General features: G+C 40.4%; 1 protein-coding gene across 2 annotated transcripts; it reads left to right on the forward strand.

Moving 5' to 3' along the window:
- Positions 1-7075: 7075 nt before the first annotated feature.
- Positions 7076-13214, forward strand: LOC147614273 (uncharacterized). Of its 2 annotated transcripts, XM_086780846.1 has the most exons (6): positions 7076-7317; positions 7746-7934; positions 9029-9220; positions 9494-9731; positions 10250-10545; positions 12532-13214. In XM_086780846.1, the coding sequence occupies exons 1-6, from the start codon at positions 7120-7122 to the stop codon at positions 13060-13062; spliced, it is 1644 nt and encodes a 547-aa protein (XP_086636972.1). In that variant the 5' UTR covers positions 7076-7119; the 3' UTR covers positions 13063-13214. The 2 variants fall into 2 exon arrangements, with proteins under 2 accessions (XP_086636972.1, XP_086636973.1); XM_086780847.1 differs by lacking the exons at positions 7076-7317; positions 7746-7934 and adding an exon at positions 8124-8740 and having other exon boundaries at positions 9031-9220.
- The last annotated feature ends 10944 nt before the right edge of the window (positions 13215-24158 follow it).

Raw genomic sequence — 24158 nt, forward strand, 5'->3', positions numbered from 1 at the left:
TACTATAAAAGTATTTTTCATAAATATGACAAAAATCATTATTTTAGCATAAAAATATCTATGCCTAGAATATGATGGAAATTCCTCTTTTCTCTATTTAAATAAATGTGCATAAATACTATAAAGTATTTTTTATAAATATAACAAAAATCATTCTTTTAGCATAAAAATGTTTATGCCTAGAATATGATGGGAATTCCTCTTTTTTGTATTAACAAAATTATGCATAAAATTAAATTCATGTTTTAAAAAATTTTGCCATAGTTTTGCTGCATTTTCTAAGAATTCTACTTTTAAATAAATACACATAATTATGAAATGTGATAGGAACTCTTTTAAACTAAAATTTTACTATGCATACATAGCTAAATTATAAACATAATTATATTTAAATCTTTTGATTATTCTTAAAGTTTCCACTCATTATTACTATATGAAAATACTTATAAAAATATTAGCATAACTCTCTTTCAATCTTAAAATAAATTAATATGATTTTTCTTAAACATAAACAAACTTAAAAAAAGAATTAATCATTACTTTTAACTAAATTAAAATCATAAAAATATTTAATCTTCTTCTCTAGCTTATCAAGCCTAGAGTTTTGATTAAGATAATGAGATTATCATTAAGATCCATCCTTCTAACAAGGATATAACCGTAAAGATGATTAATCTTTCAAAAGGAGAGATTTACTAATAAAAAAATATTATAAATAAGCATAAAGATTAGCAATCATTTAAACATTATGAATCATTAAAAAAGCTTGATTTCAAGAAAAAAAAAACCATTGATTAAAAAGCTTCGCAAGTATTAGAGGGGTTGGGAAGAAGTTTATCATTGAGAAAGATAGAAAAACACCATGAATTAAGGCTTATCCTTGATTTTTGGCTTGATTCTTTCAAAAAGAAGTGAAGCCCACAAAGCAAGCTTGGCCACCAAGATGGGGAGGGTAATCTCCAAGAGAGGATGGAGATTTGTGAAGCTCCAAAGCTTCCCAAAGTAGAGGCAAAATAGAGGGATAATAGAATTACACTAAAATGAAGATAATACTGGCATGTAAATACACAAAGATGAAAATACAAAGGAATGAGGGTCTATTTAAAGATGCAGGAGGCCACTAACTGAGTCCAATTGGGATCTAGAGGCTTCCAGCTTTAGTTTGATCCATTTTGGACAAGTTTTGGACTAGTTTGGCTCACTTTTTGATCCAGTTTGAAGGAGGAGAGAGGAGAGATAAAATATCCCAATTTTTTTGAATTAAAAATGCAAGGTAATGATGAAAAAAAGGCACCTCCTTCATGAGCCCTTTCCCTCCTTTTACTGAGGTGTCAAAATTTGATGTTTTTACTAATCAACCTTAATTTTTAACTAATAAACCCAGTACTTGGTCAACTCTTCATCTTATGTGAGCATTTACTCATTTTTGGGGTATTGTATTTTATTCTTTGTATTTTTGTCATCCCAACACTTGGATTAATCCTATTGGCCCTTTTGAAACTTATTTGGGCTTTAGTAAAAAATTTCTGAAAATGTGGACCCTTAGGCGCTAAGGTCTTTAATACACATACTCAATTAATTTCTAATTCACATTGGAAAATTCTTTTTGAACTTCTATTTTAGGGAAATTCATATTAGATATTAGGAGAAACTTTGTATCCAAAAATATCTCAAAATTAAATTATCTCTCTCTAGAATATTTTCTCTCTCTAGGTCAAAAACAAGGAAAAACAATGTTTTCTTGCATTCTGAAATAGGGGATGATTATAGGGGATTGAGAGGAGAGCTTATACATCTTTTAGGGCTGAGGAGGAACCTTACATCCTCTCCCACTTGAAAAATGCGAGATGTCCTCATCTCGCAAAGTAGGGGCAGTCCTTTATCAGTTCTTCTTCTTTCTCGCAGTGGCGTCCTCTAAAGGGTAGAACTTCCACTTGACCAAAAATTCTCTGAGAACTCTGTTCCTAAGAACCTTCTCCCGAACGTCAAGGATTTCTTCAGGTTGGAGTACCATCTGGCCTTGAGTCGGAGAAGTCAACTATTCATCATCCAGCACATGACTTGGGCTGGGTACATACTTTTTACGTAAACTGACATGGAATATGTACTTTGAGATGGGGAGGCAGAAGAAGTTCATAAGCTAGATCTCCTACTTTCTTAGTAATGGCGTATGGCCCACAGTATCTCTCGGAGATAACTTTTTGTACTTCCCTAGAGATAAAGAACTTCTCTTGGGTCATACACGAATGAAGACCATATCTGCTTCTTCAAACACTCTCTCTGTTCTTTTCTTGTCAGCATACTGCTTTTGTCTGTGTCCTATAGGCAACCTTAATATCTTTGCGGATAGCCTGCATTTGCTGCTCCCCCATGTCATCAAGCATCTGTTTGGACATCTCAACCCTGATCAATGGGTTGTCGGACCAAGTTAATGGTGTGAGAAAATCTTGTCCGTATAGAGCTTTGAATGGGATCATCTCGATACTTCGGTGATGAAGCATTGTAAACAAACTCCACTAGATGTAAGTAGCTTAGCCACTTTTTGGGTTCCCTGCCCCATAGCATGATCGAAGAATATCTTCAATTACTTGGTTTACTCTTTCAGTCTGACCATCTGTCTCTGGATGATAAACTGTACTGAGATCCAAGGAAGTTCCTACTACTTCAAAGAATGCAGTCCATAACCTTGATGTGAACTTAGAATCTCTGTTGCTCACTATTCTTCTGGGTAAGCCATGCAGCCTAAAAATCTCCTTGAGGAAGACTCTAGCAACATCCATTGTTGCAGAGTAGGTTTCTTTTACTGGAATCAGATGGGCAACCTTGGTTAATCTGTCAACTACCATAAAAATGGAGTTGTAACCTGATTGCATTGACGGTATTCCAATAACAAAATCCATACAGTTAATACATTCCCACTTGGTACTATAGGTGCTGGCACATATGTATCACACAATGCGAAGGAGAAGGTAGATCAATCTTTAGTGCTTGATCTATCACCAGGTTACTCTTATGTGGATGGTGACTCTAGTTGCCTCAAGTAGAGCCTTGATGAGGAGCTTGGCATTTCGACATTGGTTACTTCTAGTGCTACATAGATAGAGTAGTTTTGGCCTTGCAGTGTTCTAAATGTATCCAGGTTTACTCAGATTAGATACCTTGTTGTTGATAGGTTGAGATATGATGGATATACAACCCATCATTATAATGATGGATATACAACCCATCATTATAATACTTGGATTAGATACCCTGGTTGATAGGTTGGGATATGATGAATATACAACCCATCATTACAATACATGAGATAGGGCCCACTTATTTTGAATAGGCACTTGAAAATTAGAAATGGGAAGATGCCATAGATGAGAAGAAGATAGCAGTGGATACAAATGCAGTATGTAAATTAGTGTTAGCTTATAATGGAGCTAAACTTACACACACACAATACTTAGTGAGAAGAAAACATGGGTGTAGAATGTGAGAGAGAATGGCTAGCTCAAAGGAGAGAGAAATGTTACTCTTTGCAACAACAAGTACAACTGAGAAAGTGCAAATGAGCAACAACATGGGTGTAGAATGTGAGAGAGAATGGCCAGCTCAAAGGAGAGAGAGATGCTACTCTTTGCAACAACAAGTACAACTGAGAAAGTGCAAATGAGCAACAACTTAAAAAATGGATGTGGTTGCTTATATACTAGCCAACCACCCTAAGGTGTCCATTCACATTTGAATCTCCATGGGGGAAAACACAGTGGGAAAAAAGTGCCCATGGCATCAGTACATGGTCTCTTTGTAGTACTACCATAAATTTTACATATGGATAAGAAGGTAATTAGATGTAAGTGATGTACAAGCGTTCGAAGGGTATTGAAAAATACCATTTTCTATGAATTTTGACTTAATAAAATGACCCCTTTTTCATAAACTTACAGGTTTTTTTTTCCAAAATGCCATTTAAAACCCCCTTATGTAAGTAAATTTCTATAAATGTTTCTCAAAACTTTGGTTTAAAAATCACTGCTAATGATCGCACATAGTAGACTTACAAGTTACATATTTGAAAGTAAACCCCCTAAGAGCATAACTCAAATGGATTTGTGAACATATATAAATTAAGAATGGATATGCAAAGGATTATGCACACATATAGCACATATATATGGCATTGACTATGGGGAGACATTCAATTTAGTTGTGATAATGGCAATCGTGAGAGCTATCATGGCTGTGGAAGCAAAGGGTTGGTCTTATATGGTGATTTTCACGAAGACGTTTACATGATGTAGTCCCCACATTATGAGAGCAATGCATATCTAGATTTTGTGTGCAGGTAATGCAAAGCCCTATATGGATTAAAGCAAGCTCCCAGAGCATGGTCAAACAAGATTGAGGAGTATCTTGTTACCATTGGATTTCAGATATTCAATGTAGATTTTTCATTTTATGTGAAAAAACCAAATAGAGGGATCATGATGTTAGTCGCTCATGTGGATAACTTGATTATCATTGGTGAGAGTGATGCTAACATACATGATGTCAGGATACTTTTGAAGCAGTAGTTTGAGAAAAAAGATTTGGTTGAGTTGTGATATTTTTATTTTGCTATTTTATAGAGGCAATTTGGCTTGGATATGTTGTACTTTATAATCAAGGAGTGAAGACATCTTGTCGAACCTTAGGGTGTGATTTCTTGGGAGAAATATGAAGAGAAACCACCTGAAGGAATTAGTCACTTTTTCTTAAGAGAAAACACCTGAAGGAATCAATTACTTTTCTTCACGTAAGGATTGTTCTAGTAAGACTAAGGAGAATGGCATAAGCGTCAGGATATTGTGATATGAGGCCTTGAGTAAGTTGCTCTACCCTTAGTGTGATTTCTGTTGCCATAATTATTTAGAAAGAGGAATTATCAACCATTTTATGATGAGGTATTTGAACTAATTTATGATGAGGTATTTGAACTAATTTATGTTCATTCATGGCATGAAATTTTGTACAAATCTACTCATACCACATAAAATATCATACACGTGAAAAGTTAGCCGCGTGTGTGTATAAGCACATGAAAGATGATAATTCATATTGTGAAATATAGATTTTTGTAATTATTATTTCACATCTAAAATTATAGTTTCTAAATGATCACGTTAATAAGTAGCTACTATAATGTATATCATTTCACCTAGGATACATATCCTTCTTGAATCTTTTATCAAACATAGGCCAAGTTTCTTAAAATGTTAAAGTCGCTAGTTCTTAAAATTGACTTATTAGGGAGATTATATACCATGGGATTAGCCTTAAAACATAACCCTAGGACTTTAAAACCTTGGAGTTATGTTAGAAAATACGTAGAATCTTCTTTAGAGTACAATGGGTGAAGATGTCTCGACGTAATACTTTATCACTTTCTTTCACAAGGATCACAATGTATTCTAAAAAAGAGAAACTAAAGACATCTTGGAAAACAAAATTATGTGCAATGTGGAGAAAAATGTGTTCTCTAGGGGGGAACTCAAGAATGAGAGATAGAAACTATGTCATTAATGATTGTTCAAAAGGAAATTTTGCGTGTTCTTTTATACCGTATATTCTTGAATTTTAAAAGTCACATGAACCCATGTCACATGAACCCATGTCATTTAATTGTCACAAAGCCAAAAAGGTTGTGAATGTGTGGGTGTCTACAATTTCTGAGATGTTTTAGAGCACCTAAAATGCTTATATCTTCTAGCCTCTTTCAAAATCAACTCAAGCATGAAAAATGTTTTTCTTGTATGATGTGAAAAAAGTCATTTAAATGAGAGAATATTTCAAGGATGGCAAATATTAGGAAATAATACCTTTTTCAATTAGAAAAACCATGTATGATACAAAATATGATCTCAATGAGTGTAATAATATATACAAGTAATGGTGTCATATTTATGGTTGAAGCTCACAAGGTAATATGATAATGTCATTGGTCTATTGGAATATTTGTATTCACATGATGATTATTTAAATTAGATAGAGACGAAGTGAATCCCAAGTTCTAACTTGGTATGTCACTAGTTTGAGGGCTTTTAGCTCATTTTACGTACTAATTCATCGGCCTATTTATTGAGGGGGGTTCAAGGGCAAAATCTATTTATTATAGCTCATAGATAAGAGATTACTCCAAAACATCTTTTCACTTTATTTCTCATAAAAATAGACAACTAAGAAAGTTAACTCAATTGCAATCTTTTCAATGGTGGAGACATAGGAAAGACAACCAAAGTAATGACAACCACAAGCATTAATAAATTATAGTATAAGAAGTACATTAAAGGAGCATTAAAGCAAATATTCGTGAAATGAATCAAAAAGTTATCGAATCTAAACAAACCCTTTGTCTTATCATGAGAAAAGTATTGGGCCTACATCAGCTATGATATAATACTAAATTACATAGTACCAATCTCTATGCCCATGTAGTATCTCCCTATTTAAAGGCATGCTTATAACAATTCACTAGATCCATTAAAGTTCTTAAGTGGCTACAAGGTTTATTTTTGATTGGCAAAATGGTAGGATGGCCGGATTTTTTTTCCCGAAATTTAGTTTTTTTTTAAAAAAGTTGTGAGAGTGGGTACTGAAAGTAGATGCCATTTAGGAGGATTCAAACACGGTACCTCCATGGGCCCATAGAAATTTGTGAGACAACCAATGAAGATACAACCTAGTGGTAAGCCAATGCAAGAGGTGTTGGGTTCAAAACCTGCTAGTGGGTGTTGACGGCAGCATGAAAGCACACGCACCCACACGAGCACATAAGATCCCAAAAAAAAGAAAAGAAATTTGTGTGAGAATGAAGAAATGCCCTAAAGTGGGTGATATATGAAGCCCTTTGTGAGGTTCATTTTCTTGGATACATTCACTATATATTCACAGTGTGAATAGTGTTTTCTTGTAGGACAATGAGTGAAGGGCAGTGTGGAAACACGTGTGTGTGTCTCTCTCTCTACATATATATAGAGAGAGAAAGACACACACGTGTGTGTCTGTCTCTCTCTATATATCCTATACTGCAGCTTCCAACCTTTGAATCAATACCCTTAATTGGCCTAGAAATTCCTCAAATTTGCACGCATAATGTTCCAGCGCGTTTCAATTTCAAGTTTACATCTTGTTCTCATTATATTCTTCTCTGCTCCTACACTAGCTGCGTTTGCCTGGAGCGCTTCTGCCATCCTTGATGTTGCGGCTGATTTGCTTGAGCCAAGCGATCTCAGCTTGTCAGAGAAATCCGACCCCCTTCTCGAGTCAATCAGGCAACGTGAAAACGAGAAGGTAATGCCGACCTGTAATTACAGTAATGCTATACACATTAATCTCGATTAGTATAGGGTGTAATGTCATCTTAATCTTGATCACGGGTTGTAATCTTAATGCGCCAATGCGATATTAATCTTGATTAGTGTAGAGTTTAATTGATTAGGCCGAATGACAATACAGAAAACCTCCGTGATAATATGTATACAGGTTGTAATCTTTCTTATAGCAAGGTGTATTACTATGTTAATCTTAATTTGAGTGCACGAAAACGATTAAGCTGCATTAATCTAGTAAGGTGTATTACTATACTAATCTTAATAATTGCAGTGCATGGCAATGATTAAGCTGCATTAATCTTAATTGGAGTGCATGTCAATGATTAAGCGTAAGTGTTTTGGTAATTAAGACATATATATTGAGGCTGTGATGATGATCTTGTGTAGAGGAAGGACGCCTTGGAGAGCAAGGTGGTTGGTCCTGCAAGTGATGAGAAATTCTTGGTGCCTATGCTCACAAGCTCTGTGGGGGACAACAACCAGCTCATGGAGTACATGGCAGCAGCAGTGGTTGCAAGGGCCACCAACCGAACCCTTTGCTTAACCCCATTCTTCAGTGGCCCTCTTAAGCACACAAGTTACTCCTTCATACCACACTTAGATTCATTCAAATTCCAATCTCAGTTGGACCAAATTACTTATTAATTACCTTAATCTATTTGTGTTTCTAGTTGCTCAGATTTCTGTTTTTGTTTTTGTCTTTTTGAGCTGCCCGGCGCGGCTTCATAGTGCTGCCCTTAGACTCTAACAGAGAAACGCTTTCGTCATTGGTTTTGTTGTTCATGAGCGGTTTTGCTACCCACCTTAAGGCATTGCCCTAGGGGACCCATTCTCGCATGTGGGCTTGGCAGAGACCAAGTACTCCCTTAATGTGAGGAGCCCAAGTTTTTTTGGACTTGGCCAACTCTCACCCACTTAAAAATATGCATATCCGATGAATTTCTACGTAGGAATTACCATACCCTCAATGCACGTCACCTTGAACTTAAAAAAAAAAAATGAAGTCTTTTCTATTCTTAGTTACATATGGGAATTTCAACTGGCTACACACACACACAAGATACTACTCACCACACATACCCAAAGTACTATAAGGGGGTACCACCCTTCCAAATATAGGCCACTTTGTAGGTAGTGGACAAGTCGCGGGATGAACACCACAAGTTAGTTGCTCGGTCGATTGGGGTGAACACCATGCACATCTTTGGTAGAACTAAGCGTCGTAAGTTGAGTCATGATCTTTGATGTCCATCACAACCATCGCCCCTAATCTAGAGCATGAGCTTGAAGGGAAAACATTGCACACTCATATTACCCGGAGGATCGTTGAAGAAGAGAGTGGAAGCAAGCACCAAGACAATCGGAAACAATAACGACCCAAGGTATACGGGTGACAGCCTATGTGCCCACTTACACGCACACACACCCTTAGAATGAGGTGTCTCCGAGAGGAATTAAACCCAGGACTTACCCTTATCCATCAGAGGCTAGAGCCTTAGGCACAATGAGCTTGAACTTTTCAATCAAATCATGTGTACTCAACCTTAATCTAGATGGGTTTCTGATTATTTAGGGTAATAATAATAGTACTTGTCATCTCTATAACAATCATGGATCATTTGAGTTGAAGCTGGATCATTGAAAATGAAAATTAGGTGTTGTAAAATCACAGGCCTGCAACTGCAAACGGGGGTCTCACCATGGAAAAGCGTTATGATATGGCGTTGTTAGGCAAGTTTGTTAAGGTAATGTCATTGCAAAGATGCCTGCAAGAGTGCAACAAACAGATCAATGGATTCTGGCGGCTACGCAGCAGTTCTTCATCTTTGGGCAAAGATTGGACTTGGGATTCGAGAACTGTTGTAAGCTTCATCATTGATATACTATACTAAACTATACATTAATCCATCCTTGTTTCATTAATCAATCCTTAATTATTGAGCATATACATAGCCTACGGCATTGTTTAATCTTTCTCTGCATACACTAATCAGACCTTAATTGCATGCACAGTAATTAGTCTTCAATACAATATTGCATATACATAGCCTACCGCATTGGTTAATCTTTCTCTGCATACACTAATCAGACCTTAATTGCAGGCACAGTAATTAATCTTCAATACAATATTGCAGAAAACGCATGATTTAGCATGGTCCTTCGTAAATTGGACCTCCATGGCTCATATAAAGCAAGCGTTGGAGGACTTTAGTGAGGAGAGATGCGTGGCATTGGGGGGCCTGTTTCCAGGTTTTAGATGGAGGGGTGCCTACCTTGCCCCTTCTTTATTCCTGCGCCCATCACAATCCATCCTCGAAGCTGCTACCGCTCTTCAATCGATGGCCATTGGCCCCAATCAGAGCTATCTTGCCGGTAATAATCATCACCACTGCCATGCTTATGATCAATATTAATGAGCTGATTAGATAAATCTTATGCATTAACATGGGTCAGTTATATTATGCGTAATCTGATCTCCACGATCGTATTATTCATAATCTGATCTCCTCGATCCACCAATTCGCTTACAAGTTTGTGATCCTAGCTTATAGATGATTAATTGTGATTAAACCAAGCTCCATGTTATGATTGATTGTGATTAGTCCAAGCTCCAGGTTATGATTAATTGTGTATAAACCATGCTGCGCTTTAATGATTGTAATGATATAATTGAATATGGTGGCTCAGATTATTATGGTACTGCTTTTGATCAGTGCATTGCAATGTCGAACACGAATACATTGATGCGTAATTAGTATGATGTTTTTGATCAGTTCATTGGTGATTAACGTGAACATGTTGCGTTATATTTTGTGATTAACGTGTACATGGTGCGTTATTATTTTGTGATTAACGTGCAGCTTAACATCATGATCAATGGATTGGTGCAGTTCATTGGAGATTTGAGGAGTCCATATGCAAAGGCCATCAACTGGGGCTTTGCTTCCTGCGTTGCGGGGATGGTGCAGTGATCGATTCGGGTCTTCATGCGACTGCGGGCGGAAGCTGGGCGTTGGAGGTTACAAAGAAGCAAAGGTGCCCACATGACAGTCGAGGGGTAATAGTGACAAAGGCTGATATAGTAGCAGCCGTCCACAGCAAGGCAATCAAGGAGAACGTAGGTACCGTTTATCTAGCCACTGATGGATGGATGCGAGGATCAACAGAGCGCGCCTTAGTTACAGAGGTAGTGTTAATATTTCACCTCACCCTATGGTTAGAGCTTACGCTAACTATTGAGTCTGGCCTTAATTAATTTGCATTAACTTAAGCACATGGTTATGACCTAATTAGAGCTTGGTATTATTTTTAATCAACGTTTCATAGGGCTTACCATTTTCTAGCTTTCATAACTAGCTCAATTAGATGCTAATATGGTTGTTCACTAGTCATTGATTGTATAACTAACTCAATTAGATGATAATAGGGACGTTGTCCATTAATCATTGGTTAGATCAAGCTCTTAACCCAGCCTGTCACATTATGTCTTTCCTAGGTTGATGGCTTGCTCATTTTTGTGAACCTAGCCTCCTATACCATTGTGTCTTTCCTAGGTGGTCGATGGATCATTTTTGTGAACCTAGCCTATAACATTGTGCCTTTCCTAGGCTGATGGCTCATTTTGTAGCTCCTAGAGCTTGTGCTTTACCAATGGACCGTCCATTACAAGATAATTTGGTTGTTGATTAGTGAATGGGTATATTATAATGCTCATCAATGAATGGTTATATCATAATGCACAAGAGCAAAACATGATCCTTTGAGACTCCACTTTCAAGAAAACCCCCACATCATCTACCTTCAGGGTAATAAAAAAGTCTATTTTATATGTTCTTGAGAATGAAAATATATATACACAGTCCCTTGTAAGTATTCATATTTTCAACAATATAAATAGAAGAGCAATCTAGGGAGGCCAATTATTTTGGGAAGGTCAAAATTCCCTTTCAAAATGATTGGTTTACACGAATTCCTTCTCTAAAATCATGGTTGCTGTGAGGGAAGAAGCCATGATGCCATCTCGTGGTTGATATTCTTAACATGAGGTGCATTCATGAATAAATAAAGATGGACTCATTTTAAATGACATCACAAGATGTCTCATCATTATTGATAACATTAGATGCATTCAGTGAAATATAAAACTACTTTAATTTAGTTATCTCATAGAGTGATTAAGAGTTTCCCATCATTTAATGCCCCATTCAAGTCAAATACAAAGTCATGGAGTGTAAGTGGATCTAATGAAAGTACGATCTCTTGTGCACTCAAGTGACATCTTAAGTGGCAAGATGTATCATTGTAACTGGTATGTATCATGTTGTTTTTGATAACATGGGGTGTAATCACGGATATATGCAAGTAGAATCATCTTTTTTCCTAGCAAAGATGTTGGATGTATCATTGTAATGGGGATGTATCATGTTGCATTTGATAACAATGGGTGGAATCATTGATGTAAAGGTACAAGCAACTTCAATGGCTTCTCTAGATGTATTGTCATAGTTGATAAACAGAAGGTGCATTAAGAGAGATATAAATGTAGAGTCAATAAGATAAATCATGATATTGAGGTAATGATAAAGATAGAGTCAACAAGGTGATTCATGGCACCCTTTGTACTATGTGTTTGGGGAGTGGTATAATTTTCCTCACCCTGCGTGGGGGTGTGTAATAAATGGTTGTCACCCAACTCAATGATTGTCACCCAACTCTCCATAGTAAGAAAAAGGGGATGTGAGTAATAGAGGATAATGTATGACGGCCTTTACAAACCAAAGCGTGGGCCCGCCAAGCTAAACTTTTTTGCTTTTGGCGGGCATGAGAGCTTTACACACCAAATGTGCCCGCCATAGCCCATCGGTTAGAATGGATGGCTATGTGTCGTGAGGTGTTAGGTTCAAGTCCCACCACCTACTTTTTCATTAAAGGGTGCAGAGGGAAAAGAGCCCGCCCACGGCCTTTGGCAGGGGGTCTTGGCTGCCCAGCGTTGTCCACCCCACGGAGGAAAAGGCGGGCGCAAGATCTTTTTGCCCCATGGCACATTGCCCCTGTAGAAGAAGGCTGGTGGGCGGGGAAGCCTCCGGTCTGTAAAGACCCTGATATTGAAGTATTGGATTTTGAAATTCTTGTTAATGGAAACTTTGAAATTGTTGTAATGTGATGATCTTAGGTTGTGGAGGATTTGAGGAAGTCAGGGCTGGCAGTGGTGGGTTTGTGGAAGATAGAGGAGCTGCCAAATTTCTCAGATGGGGATGGCAGAGGGCTGAGCAGAGCAGGATTGATGGAGAGCAGTGGGCATGCCATATCGGAGGTGGAGCAGGAGGTGTGTTCGAGGGCGAAGGCGTTTATGGGAAGCGGGGAGTCAACGTGGAGTTTGGCGGTGTTCCGGGCGAGGCTGGCGGCGAGGAGGCGGCGGGAGCTTTTAATATCACGGGGAGCTGCAGGAAATGATGAAGGGGTGGCGGCGGAGGTGGCCGAGAAGGAGGTAATCGAGCGGTTGCTGGGCGACTCGCACGCCGCTGGGCTGCAGTGCCGCTACAAGGCGTTCTTCAACAAAGCTAAGTTAGGAAGCAGTGCGGCTCAAGCAGAGCGCTACGAAGACGAAGCGCCCGATTCATGGCTGGACATCGACGCCTGCGAGCCCCGGCTCCGCCACCAAGGCGGTGCATGCAAGCTCGCCGCTTGCCTCTCCTCAACCTAAAATCCACATTAAAATAAAAAATAAAAAAATTTACCCCAACCTGCCCCTTGCTTATCACTTTTGTATCTTCTCGTTATCACCTTCCTTATCACCGTTCACTTATCACTTGTAGCTTGTCTTCACGTTAATACATATCACATCACTTTCACTTATCACTTTTGTATCTTCTCGTTATCACCTTCCTTATCACCGTTCACTTATCACTTGTAGCTTGTCTTTACGTTAATACATAGCACATCACCTTCCTTATCACCTTTCACTTATCACTTGTAGCTTGTCTTCACGTTAATACATAGCACATCACCTTGTACTTATCACATGCACTTTGTCTTCAAGTGAATACATAATACTTGATGCACCTCTCAATGATCAATCACCTTTTTACTTATCACGTGTACATTGTCTTCAAGTTAATACATAATACTCGATGCACCTCTCAATCTCTCTTGCCAACTCCTTGTAGGTCTCATGTCATATCTAAGCCTCCCAATATAGCCTAAGCTAAAATATAATATGGCACATATGCCTTTTTCAATTCACTCCTCCCTGAGAGATTTGATAAGACTTCTTAGCTTCTTTTCCTTGTCTTCTCCTCATTGTCGTTGCCCCAAGACCCATGTCATCGCCATACATTCCTTTTGTCTACCTCACTAAAGAGAGATAAAATTCTAACTTTCTTGTAACTATGAGCAGGCACAAAAATTTAGCTTGTCTACCTCACTAAAGAGAGATATAATTCTAACTCCCTTGTAACTATGAGAAGTCACAAAAATTTAACGCACATGGTGATAACTATGAGATAAAATTCTAACTCCCTTGTAACTATGAGCAATGACAAAATTTAACATGCATGGTAATAAGTATTTCCTAAACACAGAGATTGTCAATTCATCTTTGAGCCAATCTAAAAAAGAACACAATAGAAGCTAGCACCACCAATATGTGAGCACAACTCAATGGATCAACACCCAATTTGAATGTCCAAGGTGGTTAACAAATATATAAAGGCTCATAAAAAGTACATTATATAGTATAAATTAAAATTTCTAAGTTCCCTGTATATACGTTATATAGTATGAATTAAAATTTCTAAGTTCCCTGTATATTCCTTAAATACTTTGCAATGTCAAAAGGAATGGACCCCTAAACCTTCCAATGATGGAATAATAGAATTTGAATGTGGTAGGTACTTGTGAAGATCGACGTTTTTTATATTTGACCTTTCAATAGAGTCCTTCATGTCTTAAGATACATTCTCGATCTCCTATAAGTCTCTTAAATACTTCGTATCATTATAAAGAATGTAGCCCTAAACCATTCAATTCTTAAAAAGGTCCTTAATTTTTCAATTCTCAATGGAAGTAATTTAAAGCTCATCGTTTTTGACTTGATCTTGATAGAATTGAACTCAAACATTGTAGTGTCTAATTTAAGATTCCATCAAAATAGAAAATATTTAAAAATCGTGTTTTAGGATTACATAAGCTCCAAATGCTTCTTTGTTTTTGTATGACATCATCTAATGGTGGGACTTAGCATGTTTTCTCTCTAGAACTTCTCAAATATGAGAAATAACCCTTTCCTTCTAGTATTTGATCAATATTCTTTGGGCAATCAATGGTTTTAAAACAAAAAATTTTGAGAGCATTCTAAAAATATGTGATGCTTGCAAAAACTAAAAAATACATAATATGTATATTTTTAGTGAAGTCAATTATACATTAAAAAAAAATCCTTTATCTAATACATTTGAGATTAGAGAATCTCAAAGATAGAATCTTGTCAAGGAAAACATGTGGCACTACATATACGAGATTGGTGGATTAACTCATACAGTCTTGATGGAGGCAGGGATACAGTTTTCTAATATGAACAAGCCTCACATGGAAGAGATAAGTGTACGAAGAAAGAGGAGTAAGGGAACCCACATGTAATACTCGGGATTGACATTCATAGACCAGAGTACTCAATGGTGTGAACACAAAGAGGACTGGGGTGATAGCATGACAAGATGACTATTTCAGGGCAGTTTGGATAAAAGTGGGACATTTTCAAGCTCCCAAAACTTGTGTTCAGCATAGCTAACACATATACAGAGCTAATCACACATTGCCATGCCTAAGATATGTGGCAGTACGTTGGGCAAGAATTGCTGCAACATATCTCTGGAGATACATGGCCCCATGATTGGGCAATCTAGTCAGCATCTCCACGTATCTCAAGCGAGATACTGTTGAGACTTCAAGCTCAACTGCTCATATGTATGTGTGTGTGACCGACATTACCTACAGCTATGCCCAGTTGTACTCATGTGTGGGATATTAAATAAGTCGGTGTTGACCTAACCACAGTTAGTCATGGTTAGTGGTAACCTAGTTGTACTATCTCTTTCATGTTAGTAGAGATTGAATAATGAAGATGAATGAGATGAGCTGACTGCTTACTCTTTGGCTCCACTCTGTCTCTCTTATCTTTCAACATGGTATCAAAGCCAATATGAATGGGCTCTCTGGAGCATGGCATTGAAGGAGTCTGGATTTGGAGCTTGAAGATAAGAGTCTCTGCTGAAGAAGAAAGGCTGCCATTGTTTTTGTCAAGGTATGCATCAGGGTTTATGCTTTGTGCTTGTGCAAGAGCTTGCTGTGGCTTGTTTGGGAGCTTCATAAGGCTTCATTGAGCACCTGTGAGTGGCCATTTGACATCAAAGACATCAGATCTGAAAAAACGTCATCAAAGGAGACTGTGCCTACAGCCTGTTTTTTTTATAGAAGCCATATCTTGCTACAGAAATGGATTTTGGAGAAACGGCCTGCGATTCCTAACCGTTTCAACGTAGTCTACAGCTTTGCAAAAGAAAGTTTTTTCAAATTGTTCCAGATTTTGAGATATTTAGCACAGACCTATGCAGACTGGCTGTTTACTGCAGTAAACAGCAGGTGGTTCTAGGGCACTGGTGGCTTTCATCCTAACAATTTATATGCCCTTATTCTCATGCATTTGATCATGGTTCTGGAGTGTCAAATGCTCAGCTTTGGAAGGTTTTAACAGGCTGGAAATCTGTCTTGAACTGTGGACAGCAAGCATCTATTACTTCTTGAAGCAATCTATGACCTTGGATAGTATCTGTGGACCCTGATTATGGGCATATATATGTTGGATGTTGTATGAACTGAAAAGAGCATTGAATGCTGACTTTTGGAGCTGAAAATCAACTGCATTGACATGATTATTGGCTGTACATGAACAGTACAAGAGTTTTATGACATTGGTTCTTGAAGACAGGGCATGTATGAATGTCGGTATGATCATGTCTTGGTCTCTACATGTGTTGGCATATGTATGCTATGATTCGGGAAGCTTTTGAGCTTGGATTGCCCTTGTTTTGGCTGCGTATTGGCTGACTGTTATCAGCCGAGAAGATATTTGGCATTTGTACTTGCACTGTACATGTACTACAGTGTGCCCAAAAGGTCATGTATGGACTCCCGCATATAGTGGCAAATGTCTAAGATGTTTTGGGGCATGTTTGACACATAAATATCTCTGTTTTAACTGAGAAAAGGTTGCTGGTCATTTACTCATTTTGCTGATTGCAGACTATATGTTTCTCTACTGTCAGTAACATTGAATGTACACAGGGTATGCAACAACTACATGCTCTATGAACTGGTTGATGTACCTACATGCTGTGTCACTTGATTGTGGGTGTATCTGACATGTTTGTGGACTGAAATACTATGATTTCAGCAAGGATTTTGTTGCAGAAAACTGTCATAAAAGTTGAAGGCTGAAATTGCTCAGTAAGACATCTTGGTTTGCGGGGAGTCAGGCATTGATTAAAAACTATCTGCTGCAATATGGCAAATGCTCAAGGCACTGATAACATCACCCAAATTGTTGGTGATAAGCTTGATAACAAGAACTTCGCACTATGGAAGTTCAGGATGCAGAATTTTTTGATTGGCAGAGGATATTGGGATTTATGCACGGGGACTAAAGCTGAACCCGAATTACCTGAACGGAATCCAACACAGGATCAGCGAAGAGCTCACCGACAGTGGTCGGAAAGAGCTAGCAAAGTACTACATTGGTTCTCTTTGTGCATTTCTGATTCAATGGCTATGCAGATTACCAGTTGTTGTTCCCCAAAAGATGCTTGGGATACACTCATGAAAAATTATGGTAATGTCACGCATGCAAGGAAGATACAGCTTAAGCAGCAATTTAATAATATGTCCAGAAATGGCAGGAGCATTCAAGCATACATGAGGGAGATAAAGACCATAGCCGACTATAGCTGGCTACTATTGGGTCTAGTGTTTTAGAGGATGATATGATTGCAGTGACATTGAATGGGCTTGGCAAGGAGTACAAGGCATTTGATACTTCTATTTCTGTAAGAGCAGAACCCCCTGATTGGGATGAACTTCTTGCATTACTGCTGCATGAAGAAGTAAAGCTTGGTCTTAACACAAGTTCCAGTTCGTCTCAAGGCAGAGACACTGTTCTCTACTCTAGCCAGCATGGCAGAGCTGGCAGAGGCCATGGTTCTTTTCGAGGTCGAGGAGACACTCGAAATACCTATGGACAGCAACAACAGAATGCATGGAACAGCTCGAATATGCAAGGCCAGCGAGGATCTGGCGGCTTTAGAGACAGGGGGAGATCACCTAGAGGCAGAGGTGGTGGATCCTGGCAGTCAAATCAGCAGTCTAACAGGGACAAAGACTGTCATTATTATGGCAGATATGGACATATTGCCAAATATTATCATAAGAAGCAAGCAGACATGAAAGCAAAAGGCAGACAACATGGAAATTATGCATCTTCCAGTGGTGCTCAGGATGATCAGGGAGACAGGTTGTTTGCTATGCAACATGTAACAGAAAATGTGCCTAAGCAAGGCAGAGATGAGAAATGGTACATAGATTCAGGGGCCTCTAATCATATGACACCCCATGGAGAATGGTTTGATGAGTTGGTTGTAGGTTCTCATGGATATGTCTGCACTGGGGATGATACCCAGCATGATATTCAGCATATAGGTGTGGTCCCATTGCTTATGCGTGAAAAGAAAAAGAGTCTACATGATGTGCTTCATGTACCATCGATCACTAAAAAATCTTTTGTCGGTTAGACAGATGGCAGAGCAGAATCTGCAAGTCAGATTCAATAAGGATGGATGCTTTATCGAGGAATATGATAATGGCTACAGGGATGGTAGAATGTTTACGTTGGATGCATCTATTCCAGAATTGAAGGCAGCCATGTTTGCCCATGATGATGGAGTTGTACGGGATGTTGAAATTTGGCATAAACGTATTGGCCATGTAAATGTTCAGAAGCTGAAATGTATGCAGCAAAAAGAGGTTGTACTTGGGTTACCTAAGTTCAAATACAATGATCTTGGACATGTATGCTTTGCTTTGTCAGTTCGGGAAACAAGCAAGGTTTCCTTTTATGAGACATGTCAAGAACAGTTCTCGTCCATTGCAGTTAGTACACTCAGATGTATGGGGTCCGTCTCATAATGCTTCTTTCGGTGGTGCTTGATATTATGTCTCTTTCATTGATGATTTCAGCAGATACACATGGCTGTACATTATGAAACACAAAGATGAGGTGTTTGATGCTTTTAAAGACTTCAAAAAGCATGCTGAAAACAAACTGGGCTGTTATATCTCATGTTTAAGATCAAATGGAGGCGGAGAATATGTATCCAGAGATTTTGACAAGTATCTTGCCAAATATGGTTTAAAAAGACAGCTTACTTGCAGTTATACACCACAGCAGAATGGTGTAGCAGAGAGGAAAGTTCATGTGCTTATGGAATCGGCAAGGGCAATGCTTAATGAAAAGAGTTTGCCAAATGCTTCATGGTATTGTAATCCTACTGCACTGGTTTCTAATGGATCAGCCAGCACTACTAATGCTAAAATTTTTTCTTTAGCGAGTACTTCTATAAGTGGTCCTACAGGTGATGCTTCATCTACAGATATGTCAGTGAGGGGGAGATTGGATAAAGGAAAGGAAAACATGTTTGATGATGTGACTGGTCCGCTTACAGCAGCAGGATATGAGTCACCTGGCAGTGACAGTTTGGACAGTGAGTTGGGAATACGGTCTTCAGTTATGACGCCTGGTGTAAGGCATAGCAAGTATGTGCCACCTCATGAGAGGCAAGCTCAGAGTGTACCACGGTTTTAAGAAGGTCTGAAAGAGTCAGAAAACCAGTTGACAGGTTGACGTATAGTGGATATTCAGCCCGTCATTATGCTTACATGACTAGAGTAACAGGTTTCAAAGAACCTACGAAGTTTAATGATGCAGTTTTGCAGATGAGAATTGGTGTGCTGCCATGGATGAAGAATATGCAGCACTGGTTGAAAATGAAACATGGGATTTGGTCAAGTTGCCTGAAGGCAAAGTACCCATTGACTGCAAATGGGTCTACAAAGTAAAATGCAAGTCAGATGGTTCACTAGAACGGTATAAAGCCAGGCTGGTTGCAAAGGGATATGCACAGCAGTATGGCTTGGATTATGAAGAGACTTTCAGTCCAGTTGCCAAGATGGCAACAATGAGAATGGTCATTGCATTGGCAGCATCTAAGGGCTGGAAATTATGGCAGATGGATGTTAAAAATGCTTTTTTGAATGGTGAATTGCTTGAAGAAGTGTATATGGAGCAGCCTGAAGGCTATGTTCATCCTGATTTTCTGACATATGTGTGTAAGCTAAAAAAAGCTTTATATGGGCTGAAACAGGCATCGAGAGCATGGAATGCTCAGATAAGCAATTATTTACAACAGCATGGATTTTAGATATAGCTCATGCAGATTACAGTCTATTCATGAAGAAGACAGATCATGGTTATGTTTTTCTGGTGGTTTATGTAGATGATCTTATCATCACTAGAGATGATGATCAAGGGATTGCTGAAATTAAATCATTGCTACAGGTTGAATTTAAAGTTAAAGATCTTGGAGAGCTGCAGTATTTTCTTGGGATTGAAGTTATACCTACACCGTAGGGTATATGGCTGTTGCAAAAACAGTATGCTCATGATATGTTGTAGAAGTATGGCATGACGGAGTGTAAAGCTATGGAGACACCCTTGGATCAAAATGTCAAGCTGGCAATTGATGTTGGGACTAAAATAGAGAATGTAACTAGATGTATAGACAGATGGTGGGCAGCTTGATCTACCTTACTATCACTCATTCCTGACTTGAGTTATGTAGTGGGGCTAATCATTAGTCAATTCATGCAGAAGCCTCGTAAGCCACATCTAGATGCAGTCAGGAGGATTATGCGGTACGTGACGAGTACTGCGGATTATGGGCTGTTTTATGAGTATGGGAAATCCCTTGACTTGACAGGTTACACTGATGTTGATTGGGCTGGTTGTGCCTATGAGAGGAGGTCAACCAGTGGTTATGCATTTGGTTTGGGCAGCAGTATGATCAGTTGGAGTAGTAAGAAACAGCCTACCGTTGCTTTGTCTAGCACAGAAGCGGAGTACAGGGGTGCAGCATTAGCGGCATGTGAAGCAGTTTGGTTGATGAAACTGCTGAATGACTTGGGGATACAGTTGGACAGCAAAGTCAGACTGCATTGTGATAATCTCAGCAGTGTGATGTTAGCTAGCAATCCCGTCTATCATGCTAGATCCAAACATATCGAGGTTCATTACCATTTCATCAGAGAAATGGTACTTGCAAAGAAGATTGACTTGTTGCATGTGAAGACCGAAGACCAGGTAGCAGATATCTTTACCAAATCACTCGGTAAAGAGAAGTTTATCTACTTTAGACAACTACTTGGAGTTCAGCAGTTAGTTTGAGCTTGAGGGGGAGTGTTGAGACTTCAAGCTCAACTGCTCATATGTATGTGTGTGTGACCGACATTACCTACAGCTGTGTCCAGTTATACTCATGTGTGGGACATTAAATAAGTCAGTGTGTTGACCTAACCACAGTTAGTCATGGTTAGTGTCACGTAGGCTGTAACGCCTGTGAACCGATGGCAGACCGGATGGCCATGTCCGGGTTCAGTGGGAGAGGACGCCCATGCGGAGTCATGGGCAGCCAGGCTAGTGTGGACGGCAGGCCACACACTATATAGCCTGGGGAACGAGGGGAAATCCTCATTCTTCCTCTATGGCTGGGTGGTGAGCCAGAGGCCGTCCCCCTCCTGTGGTAATGCCCGTAGGTGGCGTTACGGATATCTAACACTGGTATCAGAGCGCGGTTCGATGGGATCGTCAGAGTCCGCGTGTGACCGGGGGACCGGAGACCACTCGATGGTTTTCAATCATTCATCTTCTCACCCTTATCTCCACAATGGAGTGTGTGGAGGGAGGCAGCCAAGACATTTGGAAGGGAAGAACTCTCTCTCTCTCTCTCTCTCTCTCTCTCTCTCTCTCTCTCTCTCTCTCTCTCTCTCTCTCTCTCTCTCTCTTCCCGCCACACACAGCAAGCAAAAACGCAGGTAAGCAATTTTCGTTTTGTTTTTTTTTTCTCTGCGTTGAAATTGTCTGCGAATCAAATTCGTTTGGTAATGAGAGAAGCTTTGGTAATGAGAGAAGCTTGTCTGCGAAAGAATTCGTTGAAGTTGCTGAAATGCCAAATCAACCAACGTGGGGGGGGGGGGGGCGAAGACCAGCCAGCCCCATGACTGCTGGAGCAATCAACGTTTGAGTGGGTGGGGGCGAAGACCAGCCCCACGTTTGAAGGGGGGCGAAGACCAGCCCCACGGTGGCCAGCCCAGGCGACCAGCCCAAATGGCTAGCCCAGGCCGGCCTAGGCGGCTAGCCCAGCGGGCGGCCAAGCAGGCGGCGACGGCCAGAATCGGGCCCGTTGTGGACACTCCCCACTGGCGACGGCCACGCCCGAAGCGGCGAGGGCTGGCCCGGCCCGTTATTTAAAAAAAAAACACAAAACAACAATACACCCCACGAAACAAACCCAACACGGCCGTCACGTCGTGTGGCCGTAGTGCCCGTTTTCCACGAAAGAGACCCACCGCACACGGTCGTAGCGCCGCGTGCTAAGAGAGAGACAAATCCCACGGTCGTAGTGCCGAGTCCTTCGAGAGAGCCGTTCTATGGCCGTTGTGCCTAGTGAACACTTCTATGGCCGTAGCGCCTAGAGAAAATTTCATCCAGCACGTGTGCACTGCACGTGTGCACCTAGAGGAGAAAACATACGGCCGTAGCGCCTGGAAATTCCTAGGCCATGGTGCCTAGAGCATATGGTCGAAGGCCATTGTGCCTTGTAAATTGTTTGCAAAACAAAAGCCGTCTCCTCGACCGTAGCGTCGAGTAACTAAACTTGTACAAACACGTTCTTACCTTGTTTTTTCAAGTGTGTTTGTTTTTCAGTTTACTATACTTGCTTGTGCCGTCGACCTTCGTGGATCGTTGCATCGCGGACGTTTTTTCGACAGGGACGAGAGTCTTGTTGCAGGGGGTGACTAGTACTCTTTCTTTTACTGTTATTGTTGTGTATTTCTGGTTTATTGCATTGTTTACATTGCAAGTAAATAAAAATGTCTGCCCGTCCAGTGTGTCCCCACCCACTAGTCCGGTAGGTTTTTTAGGACTTCTCTCCTCGGTCGCGGGCCTTACCCCGACCGAGTTGGCTGGCCGTAGACGCCAGGCCGTCTCCCGTTCAGAGGGGCGCCACGTCTCGTGACCCGCAGGTGCCTTCCACGTCTCATGACCCTGCCCTTGACCTTGGCATGCCCGTAGAGGCCGCCGACCTGGCTGCTGACCCCGCTCTGACCGATGAGCTGGATTATATGGACACTGATGTCGCCGAGGGGGACGATGACCTCTTGGCAGACCACGACTTTGACTAGTACCTTAGTGACCTTGCCGACATCCTCACGGAGACGGAGCGCTCTAGTGGGATGTTTAGATATGTTAACACACAATTGACGACCTTACAGAGGGTCCAGGATGACGTTGTCACGATGCTGCAGGGCATCTCCACACGCCTAGACGTGTTGTCCGCTATTTCGACATCTTCTCCTCTTCCTCGTGATAGACGCCCGCCTGCGACACGCGTCAGTGCAGCCTCACCTGTGGTCCCGGGAGGACAGGCCGCAGTGCCTGTGAGGTCGCCCGTAGAGGCAGCCTCGGCGTTACTTAAAGATTTTAAGTTGCCTAGTTTTGGCGGCGAGGAACGAGAGCGTAACAAGGATTATGTTAATATGTTCTTAGCGAAATGGTCGGACATTCATGAGCTGTGTAAGCAGCCTAGTCATGTGCAACTCGTAGAGGCTAGTTTCTTATTGTCTGGCAAGGCATACAAGTGGTGGATGAGTCTTACCACTCGCCCTACCACTTGGGCAGCTTTTGAAACAATGTTTCGAAAGGAGTTATTGAAGGCAATGAAGAAGAGAGAAGTTGGGATGCGTGGGACATATGTTCGATAGAACACAAGACCCTCACCCTGACTACAGAGAGATCATACTCAAGTTGAAGATGCATTCCAAACATTGAGGGGCTTCAAACGAGGCCTAACAAATGATTATCTTGAGTATGTAGAGCCCTTGCAGCCTAAGGACCTCTCTCAGGCCATCAAGTATGCGCAAATCTATGATGACATCAAGCGTCGTGGTGCGTGAGATGGGGCAGGGAGATCAGTGGATAAAGAAAAAAAGGTGTCGGGGTTTAAAAGAAAGGGTTTCCGTAGTGAAAAATCAGGGGAGAGGACGGAGGGGAGTCAGGGGGTCGTTGGTCTAAAAAACCAAGACCCTTCAAGAAAAAACGAAGTTCTGAAACCCACAAAAACGAGCAGTACTTGCAAGCACAGAAGGAAAATCGTTGCTTCACTGCAATGAAATGGGGCACAACAAGGCTGATTGCCCAAAGTTAAAAGCAAGCACTAGTGGCAAGGCGCCTAAGAGCGATGGTAAATCCTCTAGGCAGTTACACACGGTGCAGACGCTACCTCTTAGTGCCGGAGAGTTCAGAAAGGTTACGGTGAGTCATTGTGATGAGCGTCACGCTTGTTCAGTGACACCATCTATGTGGCATGACATGGTGCGCATGTATGGCACCATATAGGTGGTCGTAGAGTCACTGTC

The sequence above is a fragment of the Cibotium barometz genome, chromosome 42 (assembly GCF_041138505.1).
Source record: "Cibotium barometz isolate CiBa-2024 chromosome 42, ASM4113850v1, whole genome shotgun sequence".
Taxonomy (NCBI): domain Eukaryota; kingdom Viridiplantae; phylum Streptophyta; class Polypodiopsida; order Cyatheales; family Cibotiaceae; genus Cibotium; species Cibotium barometz.